Raw genomic sequence first — 21065 nt, forward strand, 5'->3', positions numbered from 1 at the left:
TCAGTCACATTGTCTTTTAAGAAAATGCAGTCCTTTTTTCGGTTCCAGCAGCCAACAACCTCAGAACTGACCCTTCAGGCCTCTCAGCAGGCGCTGGCCTTTAACCGCAGCCAGAAGAGAGTCAGCAGAAATTTGATTGCCTTTAAAAAATCTGACTTAAAAAATCTTAAACTGGCTGCATTACGTGATTATTTCTGAGATTCTGATACGTTTTTAACCATGACACAATTCTGGTTTGAAAATGTATCTCTTAAAATAATCACTTTATGCAGTCAGCTTAAGATGGCTTACTAGCAACTAACTAATTACCCTAGCAACAACCTAGAAACCACCCCTGTAATGTCAACCTAGCGACCACCATAGCAACCAGCATAGCAACCATGTTATTTATGCGTTTTAGCTTATTGGATGTTGCGTTAATGCAGACAACTTTTGATCCGTGTGCCCGATTTTCATAAATGAGGTACCGTTGGAATCCTTGGATGAGGCCGAGTTCCGTGCCACTGATCAAACCCACTCTTGCAGTTCCTCGGAACCGCAATTCTAGTTATTATATCTTCCTATTCACCCACTTTTTGGCCGAACTACTGCTCCTAGACCGTTTGAGCTATCGACGCGGTTCAAACTCCAAAAATTCAGGCCCGAACCGGTGTAACTTGCTTGTTGCTTTCGTGTCGCTGGCCCTTGTCGTTTTCGCGGTATTCCCGTTTTTCGGCGTTTTTGGGCCCCATTGAAATCAATGGCGGAATGCTGGGGCTTTATGACATCACAGCACCTCCTTACTTGCACCTGGTAGAGCTCTGCTGCTAGAGTTGATTACTTGCACCTGGCAGAGTTCTAAGCCATCTGGCAATGTCTAATGGGCTGGGCTGGGCTGTCTGTGTATATGAAGGTGTGTGCATGTAACTTTTGACCAGTATGTCCGATTTTCATGAATGAGGTACCGTTGGAATCCTTGAATGAAGCCCAGTTCAATGCCTTGCCAGCACTAAGTGTAAAGGTAATGTAAAAAAAGATGGAAGCGCTGTCTCATCTTTTTTTTAAAGCCAAACCATGTTGATACAGGTCATTAAAAAAAATATATATATATATATTTTCCAAATCCATTCAGCCCAGTTCAATGCCTTGCCAGCACTAAGTGTAAAGGTCATGTAAAAAAAGAGGAGACAGCGCGAAGCGCTGTCTCCTCTTTTTTTAAAGCCAAACCATGTTCATATAGGTCATTAAAAAAATAAATAAATAAAGTATTTCACCAATCCATTCAGCCCAGTCCTATACCCAGCTAGCTCCATTTGAACATAGTCATGTGTACAGTTGTATAGATTATTACATTGAGAAACACACTTTCATACAGATATCATACATATCCACGCAGCATTACTAATCAAGTTACTCATCGTTGCCCAGCAAGAAGTCCTCAATCAATTCAATTGTCTTGCCACGATCTGTGGAGCTTACAGACAACGTTATATTACTAAAGGTTCTGTATGCTATTTAAAGCCGACCTAACGCTGAGTCCCTTCTAGACGGTGTGTTGCAATGCATTCTGGGTGCTGTGCTGTGATTCGACGGCTCGTCACCTGACCCACCAAACAACAACTCTCTGGGATGTGGCAAATATCGCGTAAAAACCTTGTTGCCGGAACAACAGGGAAAAGGCAACAGGATAGCAGCACGAAAGATACACAGGATACACACGGAATTTTGATGGACGTCCTTATCAGTCTAAGGTCTAACTTATAAACGTGTCGGGTCAACGTCAACGATAAGTAAGTTAGGCTAACGTAAACGTTAGCTATTTGCTGTTGTCATATGCTAGTGCTATATGCTTTAGGCTACGTGATGGCCATTTATCACACTAATTTTAGGTACTACTTTTACGAGGTCTGTAGTTCTGTCAAAATGTATCTTATCGTTGAACAGACTACAAGGTTATCTTCCTTAGACTTCGTAGATGTAGTTACTACAATTTGGAAGCGAATTTCGAAGTGTAAATATGGTTTTAGTGTGTAAACAGACCAACCGCGATTTTGCAATGAAGTTAATGGAGCCTTTTATGTAGGGCTACTAGGCTACTTTCACGAAGTCTGTAGTTCTGTCAAAATGTATCTTAACCATGTAGTATGTTTATAGATATCTTCCTTAGACTTCGTAGATGTAGTTACTACAATTTGGAAGCGAATTTCGAAGTACAAATATGGTTTAAATGTGTAAACAAGACGCCTGATGTTTAATGTTAATGAATGGGCACAGTATTATTGTGTACAGTAATGGGCTATCAGTAGTATGTAAACAGTTCATGTGTTATGTGATTTACATAAACTAGTAAACAACATAAATGTTAAAAGCTGGTATTGTGTTTCCTGAATTCTTACATTCAGGCATTCAAATGAAATGTAATTAAATAGCATATCAATCATGCAACAATGCAAAAACAATGAAACTAGTGTAGGCCTAATTATATTTTACATTAGTAAAGCAGTACTCTGATGTGCATGCTTTCACAAACTTTTGTGAACAATCTTAGCACTTTAAACATTGACTGTTTTGAAGTGCATGTATAGCAATATAGTATAAAAATAATAATAATTGTGATGATATTACAATTTGATGGGGGGTGGGAGGAGGGGGTGGGTTCATGTAGGTGGGCCCTATGACCCCAAAGTATGCCTTGACTGGGCCTCAGGTCAAAGAAGTTTGAGAAAGGCTGATGTAGACGACAAAGCAGCAAGGAGGCGTCGTGTGATCATTTAAACAAGTTTTATGACAAGGTCGATGAGGGTGGGAAAAATCGTACATTTCTGTGCAAACTTTGCCCGCACTTCAGTCACATTGTCTTTTAAGAAAATGCAGTCCATTTTTCGGTTTCAGCAGTCAACAACCTTGACTATTTGAAGATACTAATCTATTGTGTACAGTAATGGGCTATCAGTAGTATGTAAACAGTTCATGTGTTATGTGATTTACATAAACTAGTAAACAACATAAATGTTAAAAGCTGGTATTGTGTTTCCTGAATTCTTACATTCAGGCATTCAAATGAAATGTAATTAAATAGCATATCAATCATGCAACAATGCAAAAACAATGAAACTAGTGTAGGCCTAATTATATTTTACCTTAGTAAAGCAGTACTCTGATGTGCATGCTTTCACAAACTTTTGTGAACAATCTTAGCACTTTAAACATTGACTGTTTTGAAGTGCATGTATAGCAATATAGTATAAAAAAAAAAATAATTGTGATGATATTACAATTTGATGGGGGGTGGGAGGAGGGGGTAGGTTCATGTAGGTGGGCCCTATGACCCCAAAGAAAGTTTGAGAAAGGCTGATGTAGACGACAAAGCAGCAAGGAGGCGTCGTGTGATCATTTAAACAAGTTTTATGACAAGGTCGATGAGGGTGGGAAAAATCGTACATTTCTGTGCAAACTTTGCCCGCACTTCAGTCACATTGTCTTTTAAGAAAATGCAGTCCATTTTTCGGTTTCAGCAGTCAACAACCTCAGAACTGACCCTTCAGGCCTCTCAGGAGGCACTGGCCTTCTAACCTAGCGACCACCTGAGCAACCAGCATGATTGCCCTAGCAACCAGCATAGCAACCACGTTATTTATGCGTTTTAGCTTATTGGATGTTGCGTTGATGCAGATAACTTTTGATCCGTGTGCCCGATTTTCATAAATGAGGTACCGTTGGAATCCTTGGATGAGGCCGAGTTCCGTGCCCCAGATCAAACCCACTCTTGCAGTTCCTCGGAACCGCAATTCTAGTTAAATATTAAGACTATGAAAAGACAAAAATGTAAACGTAATAGAATTGCTTAACAAAAAATACAAATAATATACTTTAAGAACAATATATAACAGGGATTATTCCACTGCTTGGTTGAATTTCCCATTGTCCTACGTAACTTAGAACGACCATTAACCTTATGTTATTTGCACACCTATGAAGTAGATCCATTTTGTTGGCCGTATCACACTATATTAATTCGCCGAAGTCGTTGTGAAGTTTAAATGAACTGTCACGTTGCATTCGAGCTGTAAAATGCAGACATTCAGAACATGGCAACATTGTAGCATATGACGGAGGTGGCTTTTAGCTAGATGGATGACAGCAGGCTAAGTAAAATAGCGATGTTTCAAAACTAAAGTTCATCAGAATCTTGGGATACGCCTGCTTGACAACGGGAGAGATAGAACTAACGACTGGCCTTTGGCCGTAGCAACCATCCATTTAGAACTAGTAACGGCAGTTTGTCCTGCAAGTTGAGAAATTAGTTGATATGTGTCGGAAGAAATTAGTTCTACAAACAAGACAGTTTTAGCGATTAAAACGTTTAAATTGTAACAGGAAATGAACACAACGCAAGTGGCAACAGTGGAATAAGCGGGATAATGGACTCCACGGTGGTCAGTTCACAGAAATTAATGCACTTTCGCGTCGGGGCCGTTTTACAACCTTGACCGTGCATTAACTTCTGTGAACAGACCACCGTGTCGTCCATTATCCCTTACTTATACAACAGTTGGGTTCTATGGAACTATTTATTGGTTCCATGGACATTTCAACTCAGACTTTGCACGGCTAATAATAAATCAGTCCCCGATACAATGCGAATATTCTATAATGCTTTGACACAATGTAGCAATAACTGTTAAATTAAAATTAAATTCAAGTTCTTTTCAAGTTAATTTAAAAAGGCGAGTAGCCTTGGCAATTGGAGAAAAAAATGGAGATTGATTTCCCTAAAATAACTTTTGAGTTAATATATGAAATGTCGGATGACGAAGGGGAACAGACAATCAAGCGAGGAGAGCGCATCTTCATCCAGGTGCATCCAGATTGTGTAGAAGGGCTATAACTAATATAGCCTGTAAAAACAGTCCGGTGGACAGCAGACAAAGTGATATGATGGTAGGTGCTGAGAGAGACAGGCTCATGCTGAAAAGTCCAATTCATGCTCAATACTGCTAGTGGAGGGTACATGTTAAATAGACGTGATTAAACATATTTTCATTGGTCATTTAGATACCCAAAGCTAACTGTAGACAGAGGTGAACATTCTATTTATAAAAGCAATCTCTGCCTCTCTGGGATGCTCTTTTTCATACCCAACCGTGTTGCCAGTTACCCTAATTAGTTGTCAAACATTCCTCCTTTTGTTTTCTTATCATTACACAACTTTTCCAGCATTTTGTTACGATGGGCACTAACTTTGCAATCATTGGTCCAGCCTTACCAATCACATTGATCAGATATTCCTAACGTGACTTCCTACTTCGCCTAACTTTACAAACTGACAATAAACAGCAGTCAGGAAACAATGTATGTTACCTTTGCTGTAAATAAATTTCGGTTTTGCCTTCCCCTCTCGTTGTCAAACTAAAGTTGGGTTGTCCTGAATATAATTATTTTGGTTTAATCAAAATAAACCACCAACTGCTGACTGATATCACCTGATCACCTGAAATGCGCAATAAAAACATGATTTAAAATATTTCTAAAAATGGACAATTTAATGTACAATTGGCTTCACACTTATTGGCCAAAATATTCAGGCATCGTCCAGGTGTAATTGCTATTGTATTTAGTTTAAAAAAGAAAGCAATGTAATTGAATTATTATACTTGGCCTGTTTTACCATGCACGCACACCAGTGGCAGCAGGTGGTTAAAAAAATAACGGAGGAAGCAAGGTGCGTTTGATTGGTGTTAGTGGCAAATGTGAGGTTGTGATGGTGTTGGTGGCATATGTGAACAATAGAGTATGTAAGCCGCCTACCCAGACACATTTATAGCAGCAGTATACATTTTAACTGGCAATGTTGTGTAATAAATGCTGTTCTGAGGGGGGGCTTCCACCATTTGAGCAAGGCACTTAACCCCAAATTGCTCCAGGGACAATGGGCTTAATATAATTTAAATATATAAGTCACTTTGGATAAATTAATACATGTAAATAAATGTAAATTTAGGTCTGGGAAGTCAGGGAAGATATGTAGGTCTAGTTATGAAATACTGTTTTCCAGATGTGCAAAATTATGGAAAGTCTGGAGGTTTTGCTCAATGTAATACATTTGCAGAAAAGTCTATAATACTAAAAATAGACACTTGTTTTATAAAACCATGTAACTATTTACCATTTAAAAAATATACCTCAAATGTGGTTATTTGTAACATGCTATTGTTTTTAAAGCCATATTGCTATAATTTAAAGACAGGTTGTAATAGCTAAGTGGGAATTTATACTCGAAAGACGTCATTAAAGGAATGCATCATGGTCTGAAACATTCATTAACAATGTTACCATCCAAAGATACAGTTAGAACGGTGAAAACAAGAACATATTAACAACAAGAACATTATTTAACAATTATTTAGTTAAGGCATAACTTGGATGATTATAACAATGCATAACTATCCAAAAATGTTTTATCACCAAATCCCTGAACTGTCCACGTTTGTGACAGGCCAGCAGTAGGCTATAGCTAATTGTTTTCTGTGCTAACGTTACCAGTTGGCCATGAGTATTTGTCATACTATGTAGCATTCAGTAGCCTCATAGATATACAGTCTATGAGTAGCCTACACTAGCCTTACCATCTTTTTTTAGAATATGAATTTTTGGAACTGGTCTTCCTGCCTTGATCCTAACCTTCGCACTGTATTTGAATGTATAAAAGATGGTCATTGTCCTCTGATTCCATTGTAGCCTACTCTTTATTTCACAAGCAAAAAACAAGTTTTCCGTTCAAGGAAAGATTCTTAGCTGTATGACTGCAGATAACGTTCTTGCAGAGCAGCTAGCTGCTCATTGGTTCACCGTTGCCGCTAAAAACAGCACCCCCTATCGCAATTGAAAATTACTGTACGGAGGAGCTTCCTCCCTTGGCCATTGAAAACGACGTGATTCACAAGCCGCTGGCGTCTGAGGCATTTATAATGGACTTCAATGAGGGGCTTGATGAGAAAGCTCCTCCATACAGTAATAAGGAGCCTCCTCTGACGCGCACACACACACACACACACACACAAACAAACAAACAGATGGTGGAGCCTATACAGCGGAACTTTACAGAGCCTGAAAATGGCAGTTACCAAGGGGGCACAACAAAATAGGACAAACAATGTTGATGATTATTTTTGTAATAGTTACTATTACAATGAAATTTAGTGCACTTACCTAAGAAACTTGTATTTGGCCTCAATGTTAAATTTGTTGATGCTCAATTGGAACACAGACAGTCCTTTACTTCTCTGTAAAAAGATATGCTCAATGTCTGTCATATAAGATCTGTCATACTGACGTTTTTATTAGCATGGAAAACAAAAAAGAATTACCCATACACATTTTCACATTATATTTTCAACTCACAAGAACAGGCACACATCTTACTTACCAAACGGTGGACAGGACACTGCGTCATAACTTTCACCAAATTCTTAAAGAAAGCACCACATTTTATTTAAGACACTATAGCAGTAATGAGACGGCTGAAGATAAGAGTTAATGTTTTTTTTTTTACCTGTGGAACACTGACAAAGGTTTTCAGCTCCAGAAGCTCCACTGACAAACTGTTGTCCTCTACTCTGACCAGACTTTTTTCATACAAATCCTTGAGGAGGAAAAACGTGAGACATTTCAGGCTTTATACTTGATCATTGGATATAACAAACACTTCAATAGTGCAACAAGAAGGTACATAAACTATTCATCTACTAATCTGTGGAGACTAGCAACTAACTGTAGTCTGACGTCGTCATACTCAATTCTAGTCAGAATTTGAGTCTGATGGTGTTCCATTGTAGCCTCGTGAGACCATCCTGATCTCTCACGCTTCAGTTTTCCACTCGCAGATCAGTCTGGCATCTTTCCAATAGAGAACATTTGGAGCAGTTCGCCAAACAAACGGCCAATCAGCGTTAGCTTTAGGTGTGGGTTTAGGTGTGACGCAACAAACAACATGACGGCATCCACAGATGAAGTGAGTGTAGCCATCACGCAAGTTTTATCCAAATTAGAAAGCTGTGAAGCTATGAGTCTCAGCCATGCAGCTGGGAGGAATGAACGACACAGACATCCTCCACGGCCGATTCCAGTCCGTAATGGAGGAATATACTTTCTTCAGAAGTGTAGGGCCTACCTTGAAAACTTAGTGGGGATTGTCACTGATGAGGTTCATGTCACATACAAATGGTAAGTTTAAAAACGTTAACGTTAGTTACGTTACCTAACTTAATTGTAGGCTATGTTAAACGAAGGTATTAGAAGAACACTTCGTTCATCTGATTTATTGATTTGGCCCGTCGATAACCAACATAGGTGGTGATAGACAAATGGTTTATCCAATCAGCTAACCAGTATTTTCGATCCTTCCCAAAAGTTCTCCAACGGAAAGTTCCCAGATGGACATGCAGAGCAAATGCAAAGCATCCATCTGGCGGAGTCAGGTTAGTTCCATTGGGACATGATTATAGGGCGTGTTTCAACCGATACAGGGGGGAAATGCTTCTGCACTCAATTGGATAGACCTAACCAATTACAGCAACGAAACAGCTTACCATGAGCTGTAGGAAGAACACCCGAACCATCCTTCTTCTCCACAAATGCCTTAAAATGGTTTTCTGGTGTTTTTTTAGTTATTGCGCTGTCAATATCTTGCACAACACATGATAGCGAAATCTAAGACCATGTTTATGCGTAGCAGCGTAGGCTATTCGGAAAAACTGATATATCCCCGCCTACGTTTTTAAAAATAATTCCGTTCATACCAATGCTAAAAACAGCTGGGGAAGGGTATCGCAAATCCCTCGAGCAAACAGATGACCAATCAGATTTCAAACAAACAAGGGAAAATGCAAAAATGCAAGCTGGCTATATGGCTTCTAAGACTCTGTTTACACATAGAAAAAAAAATGCATATATTTTTATATGGTTTGGCCTTTCATTTACAAGAAAACTGAGGTTACATCACTTAATTGTTGAAAACAATTAGTTCTGAAAACAGTGGATATGTTGAAAAACTCCAGTGAAAACAGCTTTCTTGCATTTTGATATGTTGTTCAGGCAGCTAGCGGATGGTGAGGTGATGTTTGCTGTATGTAACAGAAATGTTTTAGCTTAGAAACCGCGTAACATCGCTTTGAGCAACTTTAAAGGGGGACTTGGCAACTATTTCAACATAATAAACCCATTTAGAAATCATTTGGATGGTTAAATGACCTGCTCTGGTGAAAATGGTGACTTTCCCCGCTCCTCCTAGCGTCCCCAGGCGCTAGCTTGTGAACAAATCCATGTGCTTTATTGTCACTTTTTTCCACAGTTTGAAATAGCATAATGCACAACTTCTCCAGCAAAGGGGGAAATATAGTCCTACCAAGGGGGCTTTAATTGCCTTTTTTCTATCCAATTGAGTGCAGAGGCATTTTCCCCACTGTATCTGTTGAAACACACCTCATAATCACGTCCCAATGGACCAGTTTCAGACTCAGATTTTAACTAAATTGGGTATGATGACGTCAGGCTAGTTATAATGTTAATTGTGAAAAGAAACAAATGAGTTTTGTTGCATGCAGAGCTGAAAGAGCTGTATCTATAAGGATGGCAGCTGCTGAGGTTGGAGAGGGGCAGAAAGCTGGTCTTCTCGAACCACGACATGAGATGCTGGATCTTTATATATACACATATTTCTATTTTTCTTTGCTGTGGTAGTTAATATTTTAGCAAGGCGGGAAATGAAGAGAGCACAGCAAGATATATTAATAAGCTTACCAGTCCCCTCTGAAGATGGGATTCCTCTGTTCTGTTGAAAGAATTAAAGTTATCACACTGGCATAATTTAATGACAATGTCACTGGAACACAAAATCACTAAATATGAATTACAATCAGTCACCCTTTGCAAAACATCTGTGTGTGTGGGGTCCTTGTTCTACCAGTTGAACTACAGGAGCACAAGAAGATACGCTGTTCTTAGACTACAATACCAAGCTAATGTGTGGAGTGGAGTGGGTGGAGAAAGACCAAGACATGGACATTTTATGGCTGTTTGACAAAAAAGGAATTATGTCAGACATACCTACTAAGCAGGAGCTCGACATATTCCATGTTACACTGTAGAATGAAAACTGGGCTAAAGCCAAAAAGAAACAGAATAATCCATGTTCAAGCTTTTTATGACAGACCAACTGAATTCACTAAGATTACATTCTTTAACCATATACATTTTATGCGACTGATAAATGGTTGTTAGTCCTTTATGTTGTGCTGAGACCCAGTTCCTGAAACATTCCTTTTAGTCCCGGAGTCAAAGGCCAAAGTGTTTTCTTAGCCGTTTCTTGTTGTTGCCTAGGGGTTACTCAGTAAGAATACGTAGGGTACCCAGTGATATCCCTTGGACAATTCTGATATTAGATATACATATATATAGTTAAGAACACAATTATTCATACCCCTGGCAAATATTGATGTAATGTTGATTTTCTCTTGACCAATATGTTTGTTCTGACTTAAAATGACAATGCCACATGCCCAAAGGTTGTAAGATAATGTGGTAGTAACTAGGCCTGTCGCGATATTCAATAAATCAATTAATCGCATGATAATTAAAATTAGCTCTTATACCGGTAGGCACTAGGCAGAGAGAAAGCTAGTTGCGAGTTCGAAGATGGAATTGGTTTCTAAGCCAAACGCGACAGCTGCAGTATGGGAGCATTTCGGATTTAAACCGAATGCCCGTGGTGAACCACTGAACGTGTACGAGTCGGTGTGTCGCATTTGTTGGAAAACAGTCGCAATTAAAAGCGGCAACACAACAAACATACATATGCATCTAAAACACAATCATCCGCTGCAGTTTTCCCAGTTGGGGAAAAAAAACCGTGGGCCGTCTTCCTCTTCCCGAGGAAAATTCTCAGAACGACAATATTATCGCTTATCGCAATAATTTCTGAGACAATTTATCGTCAAGCAAAATTTGTTATCGTGACAGGCCTAGTAGTAACATGGAATCAAAAAAATTATCGTTTGTGTCTTTTTTTTTTAGCATTTTTATGAAATCATTAACAACTCTCCAAATGGTTCTTATAATATCTACCAAGCCTCTCCACATTGATTCTAGACCACACCTTTTTAACAGCAATCCGGGTTTTCAGTCAGGAACGATTATTTGCCATCACTCTGGCCTTGTGCTAACTTTTTTGACGGATTGAGGTCTGGACTCTGGCTAAAATGTTGATATTTTTCTCAGTTAACCATTTCTTGCCTTGTTTGGCTGTATGTTTTGGATCATTGTGTGGTTTAGTGGTCCAATGATGCCCATTGGGGCAGGTCTCTCGGCAGACTGCCTGATCTTTTCCACCAAAAATCTCAATGTAGGCCCTTGTTTTAAAGACAGGTGTGTAGGGGCTCCTCAAGTTTCTCAAAGGCCCATCATATGGCTTCCCCCATTACATGGCTAAATCGGTGTAAACCAGACAAAATTATCATCAATAAAATAATGGCCGATGGGTGTACAGTCACAAAATGTACACATGGATGACATTCCATGGATGACATTCCACAAAACTTGGCATACCCCCAGTGGATGTCAGGTTAATCATATACATGAAATTTGGTGCAGTTCAGACCAAATCACAAATGAGTGGTTATGGACTAGGTTGATGCGGGCCCTTGAGACCAACATACCATAACTTTTTGTCATCCTCAGTGCCACGGTTCAAGTAGTTATTTAGGAAAAACTGCATTTTTTTAGGGTTAGGCCCAGTGCTGGGACCCCTAATTAAACAAAGGTTATACAAAATTACAAAAGGTTATTAACACTGAGTGCCAAAAACGCAATATTGCGTTTTTTGTTCCCATGTGTTGAGTACCAAAAACGTAAAATTACGTCTTTAGCTTTTTTTTAGGGCTGTCAAAATAACTGATTAATTTCGATTAATTAATTCGAGAAAAATAACTGATTAAAAAAATTAGTGCAGATTAATCGATTGCGTATGACCTTTGACCTCGAGCCGTTCTAGTCAGTAAAAATTAGACTGTAAAATGAAGGAGAGAGAAGAAAACGTGCTGCCTGGATCATTGATTGGAACATTTACTTTTAAAAAAACGGCCTGATGGTGTTGATAAAGTTCTCTGCAATGTCTGCAGCAAGGAATGTGCATATCACCAGAGTTCATCAACTCTATAGTCGCACATCAATGCAAAGAAATAAGTGTTGACATTGAGGGGAGTGTTAATTTATTTTCATCGTGTCCCCTAGGTTATATCTGTTGCCTGAAATGCCTTGTATGTGAAAAAAAAAAAACTTATACCCGAAGCACTTTTGAGTTTATTTCCTCAGCATATTAGGTCATATCATAGATTATTATGGCAATTATTTGAACAGTGAAAATAATAATAAAAGAGTTTTTGAACTTTAATGTCACTAATGCTGATTAATCAATGATTCATTTTAATTTAATTATTTAAAATACTTTCACAGCAAAAATTACATATGCGATTAATTTAGATTAATTAATCACAGAGTATGTAATTAATTCGATTATTTTTTTTAATCGATTGACAGCCCTACTTTGTTTTATACTATTACGAAAATAGACACTCTAACATACCTTATGTGCGATTTTGGGAACTCTATGATGAATAGAACTGAAATAAATGACGATCGAAAACTCATGAAAACGAATCTGGACATTTTATCTGGACATTTTTATCATAACTCGGCTTTTAATGGTTGCCGCTTTGGGTTGAATCAGTGACGCATGCACGTCAGGTCAAAACCAGGCCATTTATTTTCATGGGTTTATCAGTAGGTGGCAGTCTGGCTAGGTCACTTCCCGGAAACTTTACAGGCAACACTTCTCAGGTGCTGAAGGGGAAAATGAAAAAGTTGAAGAAAAAGATATTGCAGCAGGTGCGTTTTCGCCAGACAGCGCTGGATGAGTCCACTTTTCTACTAAGACAAGATGACTCTGACCACGACAATCAGGGGAGACCAGAATCACCACACAATCAGGAGAGACCACACGCCAGGTCAAAAACATTAGAAAGAGTGACTGACCACCGTGCTGAGGAGGGAGTTCCATCTCCACCACGGGCTGGGCCGAGGATGATAGGCCGAGTCACGCTTGCAAGAAGGCGATAGCGACACAGACATTACCAATCAAGAGGAGGAGGAATTATGGAGCCCGACAGCAGTAGAAATGAGGTATTATTGTTGTGTACTCCCCCCCGCCCCCATGGTGATCAGTGCACTATATTTTCATATTTCCATAGATCACACACAAGCATACTTAAAAGACGAATAAACCAACAGATGACCCTGAATCCCACATAAGTAGAGTAACTGGCTTACCTTAGAACAACAGGGAATGTCTCTATGCCAATGTGGTGCACAAATAGTAGGTATGCAATATTGGCCAATGACTCCCTAGGGTATCTGACTTCTTCTTCAAGGAACCCAGGGACATCACGCTTCTTAAGCAATTTATGGCACAAAAGTTCTGGAAGAGGTTCCCCAATCCCAGAGAGGATGACCTGAAGAGCAGAACAAGATCACCCATCACATCTAAAAAACTGAATAGTCAAATAAAATAGACAGGAGATGTCCTCCTATATGCAGTCATAGTTAGGGAAAGTTAGGTATTTTTTTTCGCCAATCTGCAAATTCTTACCAATAGCTTTTTTTACTATATGTTCCTATAGGTGTCTAGTAACATCTCACAATTTATCACAATTTTGTAATTGTTTAATAAAACCACTTGTTATGGATTTTTTATGGACTTGGGAGTCATTTTTACTCAAAACTAATGGCTGGGATAGATTCAGCACCCCTAAAAACCCCTAGATAGACATCTCAAAAGCTAATATTGGTAAAAAAAAAATTTTCATTATTTTCGCCCAGACCCTCTGGGCACCCCAAACTTGATGGGCTCTCCAGGTGTTTCCCTGAGGATTTGGCCGTGGATTAATTGGGAAGTGTTACTAGACACCTATAGGAACACATAGTAAAAAAGCTATTGGTAAGAATTTTTTTTGCAGATTGGTGAGAAAAAAGCTTAACTTTCCCTAACTATCATTACATAATAAAAGGTATATATCTGATCAGCTTTTTATGATTCTTACCAAGATCTCTCTCGAAAACTCGCAAAGAAAAGAATTGTCAAGTTGGTCAGGATCAGTGAACTGTACTCCAAGAAGAGGCTCCTTCAAACTCTTCATGCAGCTACAAATGAAACAGCACAGTAAACTATTAAACTATACATATTCTCAACAGGGATTTTATACAGGAAACTGGTTTAAAGGTCCGGTGACCAGAAATGGGTAAACCAGCAAAGTTGAGTTTTGGTTGAGATTGGTTGAGTTTTGGTTGAGATTATTTTAAAAAAGCCACAAGCAGCAATGAGTGTTCTGCGAGGGTCTGTGTACTTCACGGCCATACAAGGTCTGTTTTGAAATGGGAAAATCAAAATCGGAAAAAACACTTTGTTTTTCGTGTTGAAATTGGAAAATGAAAAATGGCCCATTATCCGTTCTTTGTTTTGAGTACAAACAGAGGGCGACATGTGACCCATTATCTGATTTAATGTGCTCATAAATGTAAACGGGAAAATTAAAATACCTGTGCCATTTTTTATTCCTTTGTATTGTCAAAACACAGAACGGATAACAAGCCATTTCTTGTTTTACCGTTTTCAAAATGAAAAAAAAAAAATCAGATTTTGATTTTCCTATTTCAAAACAGAAATCAAATAGCTGCAAACTACTCGGACCTGCAAGCTGTGACATTTTGTCATCCAACAAGGCATTCACTATGTGGTGTGTGTGTCAAATTTCATGAGACATTGGAAGCGTTACAGTACATTTGTTCCAGACGGGGAAAAAGATAACGTGACAATACAATTCTAATCAACTGTTCAGGAGAATTATATAAAAAGTGTGGACTCAGGCCAACCAGTTACAGGGTCAATCATGAACATATAGCATTTGATTTTGTGTAAGAAACACTTTAAAGGTGAAGATGCAGAACTGTTAACATAAATTTTCAGAGTGAGGGAACTACTCATTAACTACCCATTAACCATTGTGAAGGATACCTTTTCCGATGTTTTCCAACCTAGTGATACTTTACAAAGCAAGGCACAGGCCTTTATTTGGGGCAGGCCTGTATTCGAGGCAGGTATGGAAGAATATCAGAATCAAATGTTTTGTACGTGTGTATCAGTAAAAATGATCTGTACAAGTAATTGTATCTATTACAAATATATCCTAAACTTACAAATCTATTCTACTGGTGAGGATCGGTTTTACAGCTACAAATCATCCTACAGTTACAAATATTTCACCATTACAAAAATATTCTACAACTACATTTCTGCAGTATATCTCTCATTTTTATATTATACAACTACTATTCTGCAGGTGCACAGACTTTTGCACCACCTTAGGGATGAGAAGCGTCTCATTTGTATTGTGTGTGTGTGTGTGTGTGTGTGTATCGGGATTTGTAACTCTAAAACTGATTTGTGATTTAACAAAAAATAACTCATATACATTATTCTATTATCAGGGTTTACATTTATTATGAGCCAGGGTGACCAATAGTGACAGATCTGCCAACCAATCACAACTGATTTTTCTTGTTTGAAAGTTGTGGTTTCATCCAATATTGAGTAAGGAAATTCAAGCCTGGCCTGGCCAGGCGTGGTTTCGCTGCATTCATATTTGGCCTAGTAACGGGGACGCTGGCCAGACGCGCCGCTCCGTTTGGCCTATTTTTTGTTTGATTATTTTCTAATATTTACATTAGGGCTGTCAAAATAACTGATTATTTTCAATTAATTAATTTGAGAAAAAATAACTGATTAAAAAAATTAGTGCAGATTAATCGATTCCGTATGACCTTTGACCCCGAGCCGTTCTAGTCAGTAAAAATTAGACTGTAAAATGAAGCAGAGAGAAGAAAACGTGCTGCCTGGATCATTGATTGGAACATTTACTTTTAAAAAAACGGCCTGATGGTGTTGATAAAAAATAAAGTGTTGAAAATAAAGTCCTCTGCAATGTCTGCAGCAAGGAATGTGCATATCATCAGAGTTCATCAACTCTATAGTCGCACATCAATGCAAAGAAATAAGTGTTGACATTGAGGGGAGTGTTAATTTATTTTCATTGTGTCCCCTAGGTTATTAGCCTGGCCCTTACCGCCTGTGACTACGAATTCTCTTCGTCATACAGTCTGGAACAAAGTAATAAGAATCCGTCTCCGTAATGGGCGGATGCTTATTTCGAGGTTTAAAATCATTGGAGTTCCCTTAACCAATCAGCAACGTTTGGTAATGACGTACGCTGTGCGCCGGAGTTCAGGCTATTACGCTTACCACTTCCGCTTCAGGCTCTTACGCTTCCCACTTCTGCTCTCAGTAGTAAACAGACCGCTGGCTAGTATGTAGGCTACCTGACCGCCAGGGCAGTCTCTTCGTAGTGGATATATCCCTAACTTGCGCCAGCCACAGACCGAGAGTTGTATACCAAAAGCGTCATGTCACCGAGATTATATCAGCTCTTGTCACACGCCAGTTTTCCTCTTATCTCTTCTCGCCGCTTATCAGACGATTGTTGTTCTACGCAGCCCGGTGACTTCGTCGGAGCTACGGAGCTTTTACTTCGTCCTACACGGGCTGTTCAGACTACACTCTTGGATAAGTTGGATTGTACTGATGACCTACGTGTTATTTAACCTGGAGCTTGCTCAGTTAAACTAACAGTTGTTCGGCATAAAACAACGCAGCCTCACCTTGAGCCATGCTCCGTGACTGGCTAACGTTACTGTCCACAAGCACGGTAGCCTCGCCTGGAGCCCAGCTCAGCCACAGGCCTCTGTCAAACACAAACACGGAGTGGTTTACCTTGAGCCCAGCTCGGTAACCGCTAGTCCCAGTCAAGCACAATCACAGCAGCCTTTCCTTGAGCCCCGCTTGGTAACCGGCTAGCTCAAGTCAAGACACACAGCCTCGCCTTGAGCCCCGCTCGGTAGGCTAGTAGCTAACATTCCATTCCTTAAGTAGGCCGCATGATTTTGTAAAGGTAATTTGAGAGTAGGGGGGAGAATAACGAGCAGCAAACGTTTATTTGAAAACATGAAAAGTAGTGATGCATGTAGTACACTTGTGCGTTTAGTAGAGATGTCCGATAATATCGGCCAACCGATATTATCGGCCCGATATTAGCATAAAAATGTAATATCTGTTAATATCGTTATCGGATTTTTTTTGCCTTAAAACCGATAACATAATGCTTGCGTTACACACAAATAGTGCCTATGCGCTCCTGAAGCGTTTACCGGCGCACAGATGATGACCTCATCAATCTGCGTCTTGAAGCATACAAACAAGCGTGGATGGCTGCAGTAACAAACTTGCTCGTGGCCGTAGTAGCCCCTTGCATTGGCCGTGACGCCCCTTTGAAAATCAGAGGTTTACAGGCCACGGTGGCCTTGGTGCCCCCTTCTTTAAATATTCTGCTTTGCGTCCTACTAATAGCGATATATATTTAGCCTATGGCCTATGGCCAAATTACGCAGTGGAGAAAGTGACAGTGCAAGAAAGAAAGTGCGTCCAAATTAACCCATCCTACTCATCACACAGACATCACAAGTATCACACGAAAGAGCTTTTTCTCAGCTTTTAATCGATGTTAGCCGCTAATTGCTGTGGTGAACGGTTCGCGAGAAAAGTAAATAATATCATTCAATTTAATCATAAATTCTACCGAAGGTTTTGCGTCCATCTCCCTACCCATTCATCTCGGTGGAATACTTCAGAACCCTTCGTTTAACACATGACAAACCATATATCAGAATAAACAGCAGACCTTACCGAACAGAAAGGTGTAAAGCAGTCCCCTGTACAGTTAGCCGTTCCAGACTAATCCCGTTTTGAATTTGCAGTACATTTCAACATACATGGATGTCTCCAAATTTGGGATTTAAGTTTTACACTGTGTTTAAATTGTTCCACATTATTTCATAACGGGCCAAATACAAAACAAATATTACAAATGTCGCCTAGATATCGGTAAATCAGAGGACAGCTGACTATAAGAGTTTGTGAAAGTAGCCTTCATGATCACAAAATGCTAAGCATGCATCTAGGCTATTTGAGTTTCTTAAAGCTGAGCTGTGCTTAAATTGTTCAATACATGATTTCATAACAGGCCAAATATAAAATAAATGTTAAATATAGCCTAGATATCTGTATATGAGGAAGGACGGGTTTAGAGTGAGGGTCTGTCTTGTCTGTAAAAACAGACACCCGTGACTCATATTTGTGCATTCATTCAATTAAGGTGATTGAGTTTTAGTTAAAGAAACAGTTCATGAAGCATCCTACAAATGCAGGCTCATTTAACACAGAAAAAGGGTAGCCTGTCATACACTATGCCTGTTATTTTAGTTGGCTTTACATTCTGCTATGTTGCACATAGTTGTTCAGGTACAATGTTTTATCATTTGTGAAGAAGTCAAATTTGCCCTATTTGTTGTGGGCATTGTCAAGATTCTCAGGGAGAGTGTAATCCAAACTGTTGTTTGAGACAATTAAAAAAAAAAAAATAAACATGGCACTTTTTCCCTAAATTAAGTTGAAGTATTTTTCTTATTTTGCACAGACAATGTTAACATTTGGAAAGCCTTGTTGCATTCAAGAATGCATCCAGTGGGGCATCACAATAACATTAAGCATGTTGTGTTAATTCCACAACAGGAGATATGTGATGTTACCTAAATTAGTTTTGAGGAAAAATAACCCACATATCGACATCGGTATCGGCTGATATCGGAATCGAAATTTGAGAGTTGGACAATATCGGCATATCGGATATCGGCAAAAAAGCCAATATCGGACATCCCTATCGTTAACATATCAACTCGTTCGTATTTTTTGTTGCGTTGGATCCGGTCGCACTGTCATCAAGTGGACAACAGAGGATGGTATCCTCCTGTATCCCTGTGTCCCTTCACTCAGGTACAACTCCTCAACTCATCTTCCTGGTGCCTGTCAACAGCGATGGTCTGATGAGAGCGACTCACCAGAGCGTAGGCCAACTGGCTCTGTCGTGTCAACTACAAGCCATCTCATCTACCGAAGTTCTGCCCCAGCGATTACACAGCGAAGTGCAAAGAAAAGGGAATCATCTGCGAAAATGGACATAAACAACAAAAAGGCACTTTTAAACATGCCAACTGACAGCGCACAAACTCTTGCTGGTGAGCGCTCATCTGATATTGGAGATCGTCTTTTGGGTATGCCTATATCGGACTTGTCACAACATTTTAAGACACGTAAAGGCCTTGGTTTTGTTCACATAAATGCTAGGAGCCTTTTGCCAAAGATGGACATTTTAAAGTTGTGGGTTAATTACTCCAACCCTGAAGTCATTGTCATTTCAGAAACTTGGTTGAATACCAATGTTAACTAGAAATGCAATTCCGAAGAATTACACGAGGGGATGCAGTCTGCTGGGTAGGGTGTTGGTGGGGCTGTTGAGCTTGCTGCTAGCTGGTTGGTAGGGTAATTGTGATACCTGCAAAGGTGCTTTTCTAGTTCAGGTAGAGCTAGATTCTATGCTTAGAAGCTGAGACAGTTGAATTCCTCACAGGTGACACCTGTGCCAGTGTTCTGATTAGCCTGGGAACTGCTCTGGGAACTACTTAACAAGCGCAGCTGGCTCTATTATGACATCATGACGTAAAAAGAAAAATAATAATAATAACTAGAAATGCAATTCCAAGGAATTACCAGTGCATGAAAATGCTAAAGTTGTGATGTAAAATATCATATAGTTAAATCAGATAATACAGAGATGGTTACTACGGTGATGCTAGGATAGACATGGTGGTTGCATAACTTAATAAAAGTTGATAGTTTAAAAGTAGACTGTTTAAAAGCTGAATGTAGATAGTTTAAAAGTTGTTGATAGACAGTAGATAGTTTAAAAGTTGTTGATAGACAGCTAGTTTAATAGATAGTTTAATGATTGTTTAAAAGTAGACCGTTTAAAAGTTGAAGGTAAATAGTTTAAAAGTTGTTGACAGACTGGAAGTTTAATGAATGTTGATATTCAAATAGTTTAATGGCTGTGTATAGGTAGATATTTGACGATAACTGAAAGTTGGAATGGCTCTAATGTTTGCTAGCAGTTATACTAAGATTTTTAACTATGCTAACCATGCTACTCAGCTAATGTTTTATAGCAGTGCTAGCAATGCTAACATGCTAACCATGTTACTTAGCTAACTTAACTAACATTTTCTAGTAGTTTAGCTAAACATGCTAACTATGTTAGCAATGCTAACATGCTAACTATGTTAACCATGTGACTTAACTAACCTAGCTTATCATTTTTAGTAGTTATGCTAACTATGCTAACTAACATGTTAACAATGCTAACATGCTAACCATGTGACTTAGCTAACCTAGCTAATCATTTTTAGTAGTTATGCTAACTCTGCTAACTAACATGCTAACAATTTTAACATGTTAACTATGCTAACCATGTGACTTAGCTAACCTAGCTAATCATTTTTAGTAGTTATGTTAACTCTGCTAACTAGCATGCTAACAATGCTAACCATGTGACTTAGCTAACCTAGCTAATCATTTTTAGTAGTTATGTTATCTATGCTAACAATGCTAACATGCTACAAGTCTTTTGCACCATGACCCCGAGCCAAACACCCTCCCAGAACCTTTTTTCCCTTGGTCGAACCCTGGTCGAGTAGCGCTGTCAGAAACTAATGACGTTCTGCAGTCGTGATGGAACCAACTTTTATCTCGTAAATTACCCCACTAATAATGCCCTGAATGGTACGAAACTTCTGCAGTAGTACAACTATGACCTTTAGTCCAATAACGAGGCATTAGAAAGTTTGTAAATGCACCAGGAGTTTATTTAAATAAGACTTGCCTGATTATCTGCTATACCACTGCGTCGACGTTTCTTCCGTGATTTGGGAAAAGCCCGTAAAAGTCCTTGCAGGAAGCGATTACATCAACGTTTTTT

At 39.1% G+C, this 21065-nt stretch overlaps 1 protein-coding gene across 2 annotated transcripts in view; it reads right to left on the reverse strand.

The window, feature by feature from the left end:
- glmna (glomulin, FKBP associated protein a) overlaps positions 1–21065 on the reverse strand; it is a 66166-nt gene that overhangs the window by 10346 nt on the left and 34755 nt on the right. For both annotated transcript variants that reach the window (XM_076293390.1, XM_076293391.1), the window contains exons 7-13: positions 14130–14229; positions 13360–13541; positions 10084–10137; positions 9778–9808; positions 7532–7621; positions 7406–7447; positions 7189–7262 (exon numbers count right to left, since the gene is read on the reverse strand). In XM_076293390.1, the coding sequence (XP_076149505.1) occupies positions 7189–7262; positions 7406–7447; positions 7532–7621; positions 9778–9808; positions 10084–10137; positions 13360–13541; positions 14130–14229 (573 nt within the window). The remainder of the gene's footprint in view (positions 1–7188; positions 7263–7405; positions 7448–7531; positions 7622–9777; positions 9809–10083; positions 10138–13359; positions 13542–14129; positions 14230–21065) is intronic.

This window comes from Alosa pseudoharengus, unplaced genomic scaffold (assembly GCF_046254945.1).
Source record: "Alosa pseudoharengus isolate Yale_2024_CS ecotype anadromous, Long Island Sound unplaced genomic scaffold, YU_APseudo_1.1 YU_APseudo_1.1_scf_2, whole genome shotgun sequence".
NCBI classification, from domain to species: domain Eukaryota; kingdom Metazoa; phylum Chordata; class Actinopteri; order Clupeiformes; family Clupeidae; genus Alosa; species Alosa pseudoharengus.